The sequence below is a fragment of the Desmodus rotundus genome, chromosome 7 (assembly GCF_022682495.2).
Source record: "Desmodus rotundus isolate HL8 chromosome 7, HLdesRot8A.1, whole genome shotgun sequence".
NCBI classification, from domain to species: Eukaryota; Metazoa; Chordata; class Mammalia; order Chiroptera; family Phyllostomidae; genus Desmodus; species Desmodus rotundus.
Window position 1 is genome coordinate 66995296 of NC_071393.1, and position 15693 is coordinate 67010988.

A 15693-nucleotide genomic window follows, 5' to 3' on the forward strand; every position below is an offset into this window, starting at 1 on the left:
AAGAAAAAGAAGAAGATCAAAATGATGAACATTAAAAAGGCAATAAATCCACAACTCTCAATAATGGAATCCAAATAACAAACTAAGCAAACAAGCAGAAGAGGAATAAACTCATAGATATGGAGATCATTTGGAAGGCTATCAGTTGGGAGGGTGATAGGGGAAAATGGGGGCAAAGGTGCAGGGATTAAGAAGCACAAATTGATAGGTGCAAAATAGATAGGGGGATAAGAACAGCACAGGAATTGAAGTAGCCAAAGAATTTACATGCATAATCCATGGACATGAACAAAGGGAGAGAATTGCTGAAGGGAATGGGATTACTGGGTGGAGTGGGGCAAAGGGGAAAAACTGGGAGAGCCAAGGATATTCACTCTAACCACTTCTATTCAGCATTGTACCATTTGATCTAGCAATTGCAATACAGCAGCAAAAATGAATAAAATAACCTACACTAGAGTAAAAGGAGTAAAATGTCTTTATTCAGTGACAACATGATCACCAATGAAGAAAATCTTAATCTATAAACAATCTAGTAGAAGTAAGAGGTTTTACAAGGCTTCATGATATAATGTAAATAAACACAACATTTGCCATATTTATGTATATTAGCAATAAATAATTATAAATAAAATATACTATGTACAACAGTATCAAAAATATAAATACTTAAGGATAAATCTCAAAAAAGATATGTAAGTCCCGTTCACTGAAAGTTACATAATGTATCTGAAAAAATTTTAGTGAGACTTACATAGATGGACATACTGTTTTCATGACTCACTCTTCCCCTGGACTAAATACATTCATTAGTTAAAAATTATGTTAAAGATTTGATAACATACAAGTCAGTATGTGATGCCTCAAACTTCCTGAATCTGAAATATCAAAGATAGAAACCAAAGACTACACCATGGCTAGTGAAAAGGACTTACCCTATCACTTAAGAGAGCTTTCTGTAAGCAACTACGTTTTTGCATATTCTTTTCATTGCTACCTTCATCTCTTTATTCCTAAATGTGTAGATGACTGGATTTAAAAAAGGAGTGAACACAGCATCAGAGAGTGCAAGAAACTTGTCCATCTGTGAACTGGGGTGTGGCCATGTATACACAAATATGGTTGGGCCAAAGAACAAAAGGACCACGGTGATATGAGCTGACAAAGTGGAGAGAGCCTTGGATGAACCACCTGAGGAGTGTTTCCAAACAGTAAACACGATGAAGACATAGAAGATGAGGAGTGTTAAGAAGGAACCAACACAGAGAAACCCACTGTTGGCAGTGACCATGAACTGCAGTCTGTAGGTATCTGTACAAGCCAGTCTGAGGAGCCTAGGAAGGTCACAGTAAAAGCTGTCCAATATATTAGGACCACAGAAGGGCAAATTAAAAATAAATGCTAGTTGGAACAGTGAGTGAGTGATGCCAAGAGCCCAAGCAGCAGCTGTAAACAAAATGCACACTTTCGGGCTCATGATGGTCAGGTAGTGGAGAGGCTTGCATATGGCCACATATCTGTCAAAGGCCATGGCGATGAGCAGCACCATCTCTACCCCACCGATCATGTGGATGAAGAAGATCTGAGCAATGCATCCTCCAAAAGAGATGACTTTATGTTTTCTGTAAAGGTCATAAATCATCTTTGGTGAGGTGACAGAGCAGACTCCTAAGTCAATGAAGGAGAGGTTGGCTAAGAAAAAGTACATGGGGGAGTGTAAGTGAGGATCAATGGTCACAGAAAACACAATGAGGATGTTTCCAGTCACGCTTGCCACATACAGCACAGAGGAAATCACCAGGAGGACAAACTGGGTCTCCCATGAATGGGTGAGTCCCAGAAACACAAACTCAGACACAACTGAATGATTCCCTGCATCCATTGATCCACCCAACAGGGCTGTGGCTGCAATGATGAAAACTAAGAAAATGAATAGGAAATTGTGATTACAGAGATGACAATACCTCAAAAAATTTCAATGTTCTCATTACAAATAAAAAGTATATAGTTATAAAGTTCCCTAAATATACAAAAACAAAACACAAAAGTCAATGTAATATTACAACATATAAACTGTAACATATTTTAAACCTATCACTAAAACTCTCACTGCAATGTTCAGTTCTTAAATTAACAGATAAAGCAAGAACAAAAGATTCATGAGTGTTCATGATATTCATCACCTGTTTAAACCACTTCTGATATTGATGGTTCATCATTTTCAACAGATTCCATCTTGTTTTTATGCATATTCTCATAATCCTTTTCTTTTTCCATTTTGCTCTCACAACTCACAGAAGCAATGATAAGAAGAAAATATGATTAACTGATGGGCTATATCACCTGGAGTGAAAAGTTCTTGACCTGAGTCAAGACCGAATTAGGACAGGCTGAAGCTTGAAACTGAACAAAGAAACTGGGGTATGTGAAATTGAAGAGTCCCGAAATATAGTAGGACAAGAGAATTATGTGGACTCTAATAAAAAAAAAATCAAACCAGCACTATTTTTCATCACACTTTATGTCCACTTCTATCCTGGGTGCCTCTAATTCCCACACAATTTTTCATAACTACAAAGCCATAAGCTGGCCTCAACCCTCTGCAAGGATTCCATAAGGAATCTGTGTGTCCTAGTGATACAAGGTTTTCTCCAGGCCTAATAAATATGTATTTGGAAGATTTCATCAAAATTTAGCTGGGGCACATGCCTAACATAGCCACTAAAAATATAAAGTTGCTCTGCAAACAGATTTTTTCAGTCCATACACATGGAGGTATTAAGGACCAGCACTTGGAACACTTGAGATATTAAATTTTAGTTCATCAGTGTCTCAGCCTATCTTTGGTCACACCTTTTCTGTCCACTGCCATCCCCCTACCTGTTACAGTACTGAGTGCTGCCTGCACGGTAACCAATTCTAAAATTTCATATTACCTTGCTTACTTTGAAATACATTCAGGTATTTTATGTCAAGAAAATTTTTATTTTATGCTTTTGATCTATCAATATAAAATATGAGGAATATCAAACATTAATAAGACATACTTTATTGGGCACACAAGCTGTCTTCTTGATCTTGACCCATAAAATACAAAATGTAATATTGGAGATTTAGTCCTTTAATGTGTGTTGTATTTATATGTGATATGAAGGGTGATCAGAGAACAGTGTTGTTTCTTCATTTCCAATGCCCACCTCAATCATTCCTGATAGTAGAGAGTAGGTCCTGAAAACACTTAATACAAGTTAATCATTTTAGGAGTTGATGAAATACAGTAGAACAGGAATATTGACATCCTTCATTTTTGCAGCTACAACTCCAGACCTTCTCACACAAAGAACCCTATGACTGATGCCCTCACTCATCCCAGATCACAAAATTCACAGAGGCTGTCGTGTCTTGATCCCAATTCTGGATCACCATCACTGGCACGAATGCCACTATATTCTCACTTACACATGGTAATTATACTGTCACCTACTGAGCCAATAGTCCACAATCTCAAAGCGCACACTTTCTATTATCAGAAACTTGGAGCTTGAAGTGGGGGTTGGGGTGCAAGGGACAACCACATATGCTGCTCATCAGGGCAGGAGAGGACTGATGGGAAGAGTAGGCATGGAGAGGAGGTGATGGAGGTACCGGGGAAGGACCCAGGATACTCAGTAGCTGTTGAAAATTATCCAAGGCCTTAGTGAGAAAAGGCACATGTCCACATTGTGTTGAGAAGAAAACTTTAATGGAATTATATAAAAGTCATTTTGCATTTGTTCATCAATCAGACGGAAAACATGAGACCCAGCAAAATAAACTGAGTTTCCCAGATTCACACATTTGTCAGAACTGGACACCAAAAGTTAAATCCCTTGATTTTATTCCAAAAAGACAAATATTAGAGAAAGTAATTAAGTTTAAAAAATTGAAAACAGTGATTTTTTTTCCTGGTTAAAACTAAAACTAGTGACATTCACAAAGTGTCCATTATTAATACTAAATTATATAATAGGCTAACAACAAGTAAATATGAAATGTGTGCCTAGTTAAAGATCATTTGACTAGTACAATAAATAGTTAATTGTATTTGGGAAAGTGATTACTTTTCCTGCTATTATGATTTGTGTAAAGGTTCTTATTTTGCTGGTTCTGTAACTGGTCTCTACAACTTAAGTTAAAAAACTTACGGTGATGTTGCTAATAAGCCCATTCTCTTGGTCTTTATAAATTTTATTGTCCTAAAACTTCAATTAAAATCCCAATTACTTCCTGTAGCTTTTATTGAAAATTTATTTCATACTGATTTGTTCTTTTGCTAACTCCTGTAAGTCAAAGAACTTGAAAACACATGAATTGCATACATACCAAATACAATCTAATGTGGTATACAATACATGTAAAGTGAATAGTAAGATGAATATTTGGTAAGGGTTTTGGGGGGCTGGGGGGACAAAGTAATTCATATCAGCAACAGCAGGTAGGGAAGGCTATACCAGGGCATAGATATTGATCCAGCTCTTTAGGAATTAGAGAGAACTGAATAGGAAAAAGAAGGAAGATACATACAATGTGAGGAAAATACCTTGAATTATATAATATGAAGTTACCCATTAAAATTAACTGTCATTATTCATATGCATATAGCCCATATTATATACTTAGGTACCTATAGAAAGCCAGTAGGTTGTCCTTTTTTTTTTTTTTTACTTTTTTTTATTGATGTTTGAATACAGTTGTCTCCATTTTCCCACCACTACTTTCTCCCGCCCTACCCGCACCCATCTCCCACCCTCAATCCTACTCTCCTTGGCTCTGTCCATGGGTCCCTTATACATGTTCATTTACATCCCTTTCCCTTCTTTCCCATGTTATTTCCCTCTCCCGTCCCCTCTGGTTACTGTCAGTTTGTTGTCGATTTCAATGTCTCTGGCTATATTTTGCTTGCCAGTTTGTTTTGTTAATTAGGTTCCACTTATAGGTGAGATAATATGGTATTTGTCTTATCCAATTCACTGCCTGGCTTACTTCACTTAGCAAAATACTTTCCAGGTAAATGAGTGGATCAATAAACTATGGTACATTTACACAATGGACTATGCATCAGAAAGAAAGAAGGAGCTCCTCCCTTTGTGACAACATGGATGGAACTAGATTGTTCTTGATTGAGAGATTATATTAATAACCCCAGCCTGTAGTAAGGCCATGCCTTCAGGTCAGTGATCTGTATTATTCTTGATTCTGTTTTCTCTTGGTCACCTTTTCCAATAGTTTTAACAGGCATAAGGGAAAATTCCTCATTTAAAAATTTATAGAATCTATGACTCTTAGTGAGAGAGAATCCATCTCTCAGTAAGAAGGCTCCTAAAGCTTCACAAGAGATTTCTTGCTGGGGATTAGGCAGCATTTCAACTCCAAACCTAGAACCAGCACTCAACTTCTTTTTCTAAAATCTATGGAATAATCTGGTACACAGAAAGGATAAAAACGAAGATTTAAAATATGGGAAAGATGGGGAAAGGGGAAATTAGGAATGACATGTACAATATAAAAACTGAATTCAGGAGAAAACAGAAAGAGCTGAATACAGTTCAGATGATGAAATATGGTAGCCTCTGTTTCTGAGAACCCAGGTAAGTTAAAGAGAACATCAATCTCTCACCTTTAATTCATTGATTCAGTGCTGCTCTTGTCTTTGACATTGGGTTGCATTTAAGGAAGAAGAGCAAAGGCAGTTGCTTCTGTTACTTACCCTCTCAGACTCACATAGTTTCTATGAAAATCACACATGGTAAAGAACAGAAAGACTTCCTTTTATGCTGCACAATGATATACATATGTGATTCACCGTAAAGATGTGAATTGTTAATATGATTTGAGGAGTTTAGAAATACCACCTAGCAGGAGAAGGAGGTACACAGAACAACAGACAACAAGCACATGGAATTCTCCCAGGTTCATGTTTTCTGTGTGCTCTACCATTCCAGAAGTATTCTCTTTCCAGTTAGCTTCTGTTACTGAGGGTCACAGTACAGTTATTTCCAAAAATATGTGGCTTTTCTACATGGTAGTGTTATCACGCAGCTTTATGATAACATTCAAAAGTCCAGAAATCATTTCCAAATTTTCATTTCTATCTTTTTCAATCTTAAAAATACAAAAATCACAGATTGACTTTCATACATTATGGCAGAGTGGTTAAAATCTTGGACTTTGACATCAGCCAAGCTTGTTCTTGAACCCAGGCTCCACCACAATTTGCTATGTGAGCATGACAAAGTTACTTGACCTCGCTGAGCTTCAGTTTCTCATTAATAACATGGAGATAATACTACCTCACTTTCAGCATGTTTGAGAAATAAATGACATAATACATAAATAAATGACATACTAGCACATAGTATGGAACAATAAATGGCATTTATTATATATTGAAGACTATCTGTATGAGTGACTTTCAAGTATAGAAAATCATTCCTCAAATTCAGATTCTGCCATTATTCTTAATTATTGAAATTAGACCTAGTTTGAGGTAAAGCCTTCATGTGTACACTTGCATCCAATCATTTAAGTATATTTCCCAATAACAATCTTGCTCCTTAGTGGACATATCGATCAAAGACTGCCTGACTGCTGCAGGAAGAAGTTTTATGCTCTAATGAGACTGTGTGCCTTCCACCACTGCTATCCCCAACAATCTAATGCCATAAACTTCAATTCTCCATATTTAAAACATTAAATTATTTCTGACCACATCAGATAACAGTGGCTATTTCCCTTGTCATTCGGGATAAATGGGAGGAGAAAAAGAAGAAAGGGCCAAGGCAGGTACTTCGAGAGATTTCTGAAGGTGCACATTTGTGGCCATCTGCCAAGGCAAGGAAGCCAAACCATACAATACCAGCTGCTCAGGTTAATAGACTTTTCTCCCAAATTGCTTTTTTCATGAGGTGTATAAATTCTTTAGTTTTTATTGTCACTTTAATTGTGTAAGTGGAAAAAAAGAGGTATTTTAGGCACCTTATGAAATCAGATGGTTACTCAAGACCAAAGTTCTATTCCCAGTCTTAACTTCTCACTTATTCACTTTAATTTAAAATGAATTTACTTATAAGGCCTTAAACCATAAAAGTCCTAGAAGAAAACATGGGAAGTAAAGTACCAGACATCAGTCTGAGTGATATCTTTTTGGACACATCCCCTTGAGCAAGATAAACAAAAGAAAAAAATAAACAAATGGGACAGCACCAAACTAAAAAGCTCCCTCACAGTGAAGGAAACCAACAAAACAAAATGGCAACCTACGGACTGTGAAAATATTTTTTCAAATGATATTTCTGATAAGGGGTTATACCCAAAATTATAAGGAACTCATACAACTTAATAATAAAGAACAAACAATCCTATGGAAAAAACAGAGGACATGAAAAAACATTCCTCCAAAGAACACATACAGATAGCCAACAAACATGAAAAAATGCTCAACATCGCTACTCATCAGGGCAATGCAAATCAAAACCACAATAAGATATCAATTCACACCACTCAGAATGACAATTATCAAAAAGTCAGCAAATAAGACTTAGTGGGATGATCACACTGTAAGGAGTAAAAATGTTTAATCACTATGTGGTACACCTTAAACTACTATAACCAATATAAGATTGTGTAGGGACTATACTTAAAAAAATAAATAAAAATAATAAAATAGATTTACTTACTACATGTCAGACCGCAAGATAGATCATGTTGTACAAAGACAATCCATATCTAATATTTATATAAATATACACCAGGTATTAGGTGATGCATATCATAGAAGTGGAATAGACCCTCTAACATATGAGAAGTGTGGAGATAAATAACTATAGTGATGAGAAAAGGAAGCATAAGTGATGTGGCAGTTGTGTAGAAATTTAAGAGATAATAAGTATTATACCACATAAATACAATGTCTAAAGAAGTCACTTTAACCAGGTGGTAACTATGAAAAATAGGTAAATTTAGTATTCACTGGATTAATAACAAAGCATACAGAATGTCTAAAGCATAGATATTGTTTTTGGAGGACAGAAGAAAATAAGGTGAGAAAGATGGTAGAGATTAGTTTGTGCCTAACATTGGAAACTAATGCTAAGTGAAATAAGGCAAGAGGTGAGGGACAAATACCATATTATCTCACCTTTAACTGGAACATAATCAACAAAAGAAAAAAGTAAACAAAATATAACAAGAGACATTGAAATTAAGAACAATCGAAGAATAGCCAGAGGGGAGGGGGGAAGGGGGAGGGGACAGTGGGGAGAAGGGTTTTCAGGAACTACTATAAAGGACACATGGACAAAACCAAGGCGGAGGGTGGAAGCAAGGGAAGGAGGTGGGATTGGATGGGGTGGGGGGGAGAGGTGGGGAGAAAATGCAGACAACTGTAATCAAACAATAAAATAATTGAAAAAAAAAGAATTATTAAATACATGTTCCTGAAAAGCCTTCCTCCTTTTTCACCCATTATCCCCTCCCACCTGCCCTCTGGTTATTGTCAGTTTGTTTTTAAGTCAGTGTCTCTGGTTATATTTTGCTTGCTTGTTTGTTTCAAACAACAATAAAAAATGTGAAAAAAAAGAAAGAAAGCTTGTACTAAAAAATAGGATTATTAAATAAATACAGGGATCCAATAAAGAAGTGGGCACAAGGAATTAATGATGAAGCCAAAATTCAAAATACTGACAACACCAAATGCTAGCCAGAATGTGGGCCTACAGGAACAGAAAGCTAGTGAAGGTGAAAAAAATGGTACAGCCACTTTGGAAAACAGTTTGACAGTTTTTTACAAAACTAAACATACTCTTAACACAAGAGTCAGCCACCATGTTCCTTAGTATTTACTCAAATGGATTGAAAATGTATGTCCACACATGTGGATGTTTATATCAGCTTTATTCATAATTGCCAAAACTTGAAAGCAAACAAAGTGTTCTTTAATAGGTGAGTGGATAAATAAACTGGCATATCCAGACAATGAATATAATTCAGTGCTAAAAAGAAATGAGCTCTCAAGCCATGAAAAGACCTGGAGGAAACAAATGCATGTTACTAAATGAAAGAAGCCAATCTGAAAAGCTACATACTATATGATTGATTCCAACTATATGATGTTTAGGAAAAGGCAAAACTGTGGAGATAGTTAAAACATTAGTGGTTGCCAGGGCATTAGAGGAGCTGGAGGGATGAACAAAGAGATCATGGAAGATTTGTAAGGAAGTGAAACTATTCCATATGATACTACAGTGACAGATATAATTCATTATACATTTGTCAAAACCTATACGATGTACAATACCAAAGTGATAATGATGTGTCAGTGTAGGTTCATCAGTTATAAAAAATGTACTACTCTGGAGAAGGACATTAATGGAAGGGGAGGGTGTGTGTGCAAAAACAAGGGTATATGAGAACTTTCTGTAGCTTTTGTTCAGTTCTGCTGTGAAATAAAAACTGCTCTAAACAATAAAGTTCACTCATTAGATTTTTAAAAATAATAAAGTAGGAAAACAAAGTAGAGAAGGAAGAAACAGAGTAATTTCATGAGTGAAGAAAGTGGGATGATAAAAGAGAAGAAACAGAAGTTGAGACAGCAATTCACATAAGTTTTCCACCTTATAAATGGGAAATTTGGACGTGGTTATCATGGATACACAATATAACTAATATCAACTGTGTTAATTAATAAATGAGTAATATAATAAATGTGATAGAGCTGTCAAAGAATGAATTAATGAAAAGTTCCCATTAAAGGGTGGATGATAGTTTTCAGAGACACTACATGCCACTCCGTTGTAACACACCAACAATGCTCAACAGCTTACAATCAGTCAAAAAGAGCTGTAACTATTAGGATGATGGAGGCTGAAAAGTGGAATGGAAGGTGAGGCAGAAGGTTTGGGGAGAAGGGTTTTCAGGAACTACTATAAAGGACATATGGACAAAACCAAGGGGCAGGGTGGAAGCAGGGGAGGGAGGTGGGTTTGGCTGGGGTGGGGTAGAGAGGTGGGGAGAAAATGCAGACAACTGTAACTGAACAACAATAAAATAATTTAAAAACTGAAAAAAGAGAAAAAAATGACAAAAGGTTTCTAGGCATTGGATAGACCTACCAACTGTCAAGGCTAACCATAAAACCCAGGCCAGAAAGGAGGGCACATGAAATCAAAAAAAAAAAAAAAAAAGAGTTCAAACATTTGGGAAACTTGGTAAGGAAGATGAATAGTTATAGGCTAAACTCTGAGTCTGCCCTGATATCCTTCACAATTTTATTCTCATTCTTTGAGGGTAAGATGTACAGGTTCTCTTACACATTGCCTCATACCTTCAACTGATCACACAAGTGGCTCTCATTCATGGGCCTGATTCCTGCTCCATCCTTCCCTATTACCAGCAGCAACTGGCCACATAGAAAGCTGACATCACAGTGAGTTAAGGAAAGCTTAATTTTTGCATGACTGGAACATAGAGACCTTAGATAGCTGATTTGATCACTGTAGATTTTATTTCTGTCCCTCCCACCTACCTATTTTGCCAAGGGAACCAAGAAAACAGCATCATTAAAGTTTCAGAAATATACAGTTCTTCCAAAATTAATGGAATCCAATGAAGGATCATTAAAGACACACACAAATGACTATACAACAGAGTAGCAGCTAATTGTAGCCCCAGCGGGTAATGACCCAGTGATGCTCCAGAGATCTGGGATTGTGAGATCATTGACCTGGGGAATCATGTCTTATGGTCATTTAGGTTTCCTAGTGTATCTAAGCAGAGAAGCTTTTAATGAGGAAAAAGAGAAGAATTTTTAGAACTATTTTTAATGAAATTTATTGGAGTGACATTAGTTAATAAAATTATACAGATTTCAAGTGTACATTTCTATGATATAGTGCTAGGCACACAATGCAATAGCAATAAAATATGCTATTGTAAATCTTTGCTTTATGATGACTAAAAGTGAATTCCAGAATGCCATTAAATATTGTCTTTTTATGGACATGGAAAACAGATTGGTAATTGTGGGGGGAAGGAGTGATAGAGATGGAGAGGGTATGGAGGTATAAATGTTAATCAAAAAAAAATAAAAATGAGCCATTAAAAACTAAAAATAAAAAATTGTTAAAAAAATTTAATCAATCATTCCTATGATTATCACAATAGTATTCAACTTAAACATAAAATATTTCTTTTTTAATGTAACATTAAATCTATCTTGTTCTTTTTTTAATTTTTAAATTATTTCATTATTGTTCAATTACACTTGTCTGCATTTTCTCCCCACCTCTCCACCCCAAACCAGTCAAACCCACCTCCCTCCCCTGCTTGCACTCTGCCCCTTGGTTTTGCCCATGTGTCCTTTGTAGTAGTTCCTGAAAACTCTTCTCCCCACTATTCATTTGCCCCTCCCATTTCTCTATTATTAGATTGTTCTTGACTTTAATGTCTCTGGTTATGTTTTGTTTGCTTTTTTCTTCTGTTGATTATGTTCCAGTTAAAGGTGAGACCACATGGTATTTGTCCCTCACCACCTGGTTTACTTCACTTAGCATAATGCTCTCCAGTTCCATTCATGCTGTTGCAAAGGATAAAAGCTCCGTCTTTCTCTCTGCTGCGTAGAATTCCACTGTGTAAATGTACCAGTTTTTTGATCCACTCATTTGCTGATGGACACTTAGGTTGCTTCCAGTACTTGACTATTGTAAATTGTGCTGCTATGTACATTGGGGTGCATGGGCTCTTTTGGATTGGTGTTTCAGGGTTCTTAGGGTATAATCCCAGCAGGGGAATTGCTGGGTCAAAGGGCACTTCCATTTTTAGTTTTCTGAGGAAATTCCATACTGTTTTCCACAGTGCCCTCACCAGTCTGCATTCCCATCAACAGTGCACTAGGCTTCCCTTTTCTCCACATCCTCTCCAACATTTGTTTGTGGATTTGTTTATGTTGGCCACTCTGACTGGTGTGAGATGGTACCTCATTGTGGTTTTAATTTGCATCTCTCTGATGGCTAGTGATGCTGAGCATCTTTTCATATGTCTCTGGGCCCTCTGTATGTCGTCCTTGGAGAAGTGTCTGTTCAAGTCCTTTGCCCATTCTTTAATTGGGTTGTTTGTCTTCCTGGAGTGGAGTCCTGTGAGTTCTTTATATATTTTGGAGATCAGGCCCTTGTCTGAGGTATCATTGGCAAATATGTTTTCCCATACTGTTGGTTCTCTTTGTATTTTAATGCTGTTTTCTTTAGCCCTGCAGAAGCCTTTTATTTTGATGAGGTCCCATTTGTTTATTCTTTCCTCTATTTCCCTTGCCTTAGGGGACGTGTCTGTGAAGATGTTGATGCATGGAATGTCTGAGATCTTCCTGCCAATGTTTTCCTCTAGGACATTTATGGTGTTACGACTTATATTTAAGTCTTTTATCCATCCTGAATTTATTTTTGTGTATGGTGTAAGTTGGTGATCGAGTTTCATTTTTTTGCATGTAGCTGTCCAGATCTCCCAATACCATTTGTTGAAGAGGCTATTTTTGCTCGATTTTATGCTCCTGCCCCCTTTGTCAAATATTAATTGAGCATAAAGACTTGGGTTTATTTCTGGGCTCTCTGTTCTGTTCCCTTGGTCTATATGTCTGTTTTTATGCCAGTACCAGGTTGTTTTGATTACAGTGGCCTTGTAATACAGTTTGATATCAGTTATTGTAATCCCTCCTGCTTTGTTGTTCTTTCTCAAAATTCCTGCAGCTATACAGGGTCATTTATGGTTCCATATAAATTTCTGAACTGTTTGTCCTATATCTGTGAAATATGTCATTGGTATTTTAATACGGATTGCATTGAACCTATAAATCGCTTTGGGTAGTATGGCCATTTTGATGATGCTAATTCTTCCAATCCATGAGCATGGTACATGCTTCCATTTGTTTGTGTCGTCTTTAATTTCTTTCTTCAGTGTTGTGTAGTTTTCTGAGTACAGGTCTTTTACCTCCTTGGTTAGGTTTATTCCTAGGTACTGGATTTTTCTTGTTGCTATCTCAAATGGGATTTTTTTTTCCTGATTTCTGTCTCTGCAGTTTCATTGTTGGTATACAGTAATGCCTTTGATTTCTGAGGATTGACTTTGTATCCAGCTGTTTTGCCAAATTCATTTATTAGGTCAAGTAGTTTTTCAGTGGAGTCTGTAGGATTTTCCACGTACACTATCATGTTATCTGCAAATAGTGACAATTTCGTTTCCTCCTTTCCAATTTGGATGCCTTTTACTGCTTTTTCTTGTCTGATTGCTGTGGTTAGGACTTCCAATACTATGTTGAATTGGAGTGGTGAGAGAGGGCATCTTTGTCTTGTTCCTGACCTTAGTGGGAAAGCTCTAAGTTTTTGTCCATTGAGTATGATGTTGGCTGTAGGACTCTCATATATGGCCTTTATTATGTTGAGGAATGTTCCCTCTATTCCCACTTTGCTGAGTGTTTTTATCATAAATGTCTGCTTTACCTTTTGAAATGCTTTTTCTGCATCTATTGATATGATCATGTGATTTTTGTCTTTGCTTTTGTTTATGTGGTGTATTATGTTTATTGATTCCTAATATTGTACCATGATTGCATCCCTAGGATCAATCCCACTTCATCAGGGTGTATAATCTCTTTACTGTTTTGCTGGATGTGGTTTGCCAATTTTTGTTGAGGATTTTCACGTCTATGTTCATCAGTGATATTGGGCTGAAGTTTTCCTTCTTTGTTATGTCTTTATCTTGTTTTGGGATGAGGAATATATTGGATTCATAAAACGAGTTTGGGAGTCTTCCATCTTCTTGACTTTTTTGAAATAATCTGTGAAGGATGGGTGTTAGGTCTCCCTTAAATACTCTGCAGAATTCTCTTGTGAAATCTTCTGGTCCAGGACTTTTGTATGTTGGAAGCTTTTTGATTACTGCTTCAATTTCATCAGGTGTTACTATGAAGAGCTGTATGCTGAGAAATGTGAAAACCTAGAAAAAATGGACACATTTCTAGAAAAATATAACCTTCCAAAACTCAGTGAAGAAGAAGCAGAAAGCCTGAACAGATTAATAACACCCCCACCTCTTGTTTTCTGTTGTGCAATTTTGAGCTGGTTGTGTTGGAGCTCGTTCTTCCATGTGTACAAGGTTTTGAGGCTTTTCTCTTGCACTTGTTCAGTTGTTTGTTCTGAGTTGTTTGTTCACTACTTAGTTATATTTCCAGATAGGTCCTGGGTTGGGTTAGTGTGACTTCCACTCCCTCCTTCACCTTCTTCTGTTGTTATCTCTTGGTGGTTCCTTTGTTGGTAGGTTTCCTCTTCCAGGAGGTATCCTGGTGTTCAAAGCTTCCACCTACTCTTTTTGTGGTAGAATGGAGCGGGAAAGCGAAATGGTTTAAGACAGCAGGAGTGTATTATATGGTATTTAAAGTACCAGCCCTAGAGAAGAGATAGGAGATCCTTTGGATATGTATAGTGTTTACCGTGGTAATTCACTCACCTAGCCACTTTTTAGAAATGGTGGAAAGAAGATAAGACTCCTGTTGGGGCAAGGGGGTGAGTTGGATCTAGAAAGCTGTGAGTTTGTGAGAGGTCAGATTATGAGGTAAAGTGAGAGTAAAGGGTAGAAAATAGGCTTAGGGTTTGAGAGAATAGAGTTAACCACACATTAATACAATTCAGGAAACAGTGAAGTGGGCTGAGATCTGGGAGGGGTTCTGTGTAGTATTTACAAATGTATGGGACAGCTATTTTTTTTTAATGTGGACTGTAATTAAGGATTTTTTTATAATTTTAATTTTTTATTGTGATTCAATTAAAATTCTGTGCCTTTTGTCCCCATCCCTCCACCCCACCACAGCTGAACCCACCTCCCTCCCCCACCTCCACCCTCCCCCTTGATTTTGTCCATGTGTCCTTTATAGTAGTTCCTGTAATCCCCTCTCCTCACTGTCCCCTCCCCACTCCCCCCTGTCCATTCTTAGATTGTTCTTAGCTTCAATGTCTCTGGTTCTATTTTCTTTACTTTTTTTTCCTATTTATTATGTTCCAGTTAAAGGTGAGATCACATGGTATTTGTCCCTCACCACCTGGCTTATTTCACTTAACATAATGCTCTCCAGTTCCATTCATGGTGTTGCAAAGGGTATAAGCACCTTCTTTCTCTCTGCTGCATAGAATTCCATTGTGTAAATATACCACAGTTTTTGGATCCACTCATTTGCTGATGAGCACTTAGGTTGCTTCCAGTACTTGGCTATTGTAAATTGTGCTGCTATGAACATTGGGTGCACAGGTTCTTTTCGATTGGTGTTTCAGCATTGTCAGGGTATAATCTCAGCAGCGGAATTGCTGGGCCAAAGGGCAGTTCCATTTTTAGTTTTCTGAGGAAATTCCATATTGTTTTCCACAGTGGCCTCACCAGTCTGCATTCCCACCAACAGTGCACTAGGCTTCCCTTTTCTCCACATCCTCTCCAACATTTGTTTGTGGATTTGTTTATGTTGGCCACTCTGACTGGTGTGAGATGGTACCTCATTGTGGTTTTAATTTGCATCTCTCTGATGGCTAGTGATGCTGAGCATCTTTTCATATGTCTCTGGGCCCTCTGTATGTCGTCCTTGGAGAAGTGTCTGTTCAAGTCCTTTGCCCATTCTTTAATTGG

General features: G+C 37.1%; 1 protein-coding gene across 1 annotated transcript; it reads right to left on the reverse strand.

Annotated features, from left to right (window-relative positions):
- Window positions 1–596: 596 nt before the first annotated feature.
- Window positions 597–10494, reverse strand: LOC128779127 (olfactory receptor 4F3/4F16/4F29). Its single transcript, XM_024568023.3, has 2 exons — window positions 10361–10494; window positions 597–1920 (listed from the first exon to the last, which is right to left on the reverse strand). The coding sequence occupies exon 2, from the start codon at window positions 1880–1882 to the stop codon at window positions 944–946; it is 939 nt and encodes a 312-aa protein (XP_024423791.2). The 5' UTR covers window positions 1883–1920; window positions 10361–10494; the 3' UTR covers window positions 597–943.
- Window positions 10495–15693: the final 5199 nt, after the last annotated feature.

Coding starts and splice junctions, on each gene's coding strand:
- LOC128779127 (XM_024568023.3), bottom strand. CDS start 1,882: ATGGATGCAGGGAATCATTCAGTTGTGTCTGAGTTTGTGTTTCTGGGA.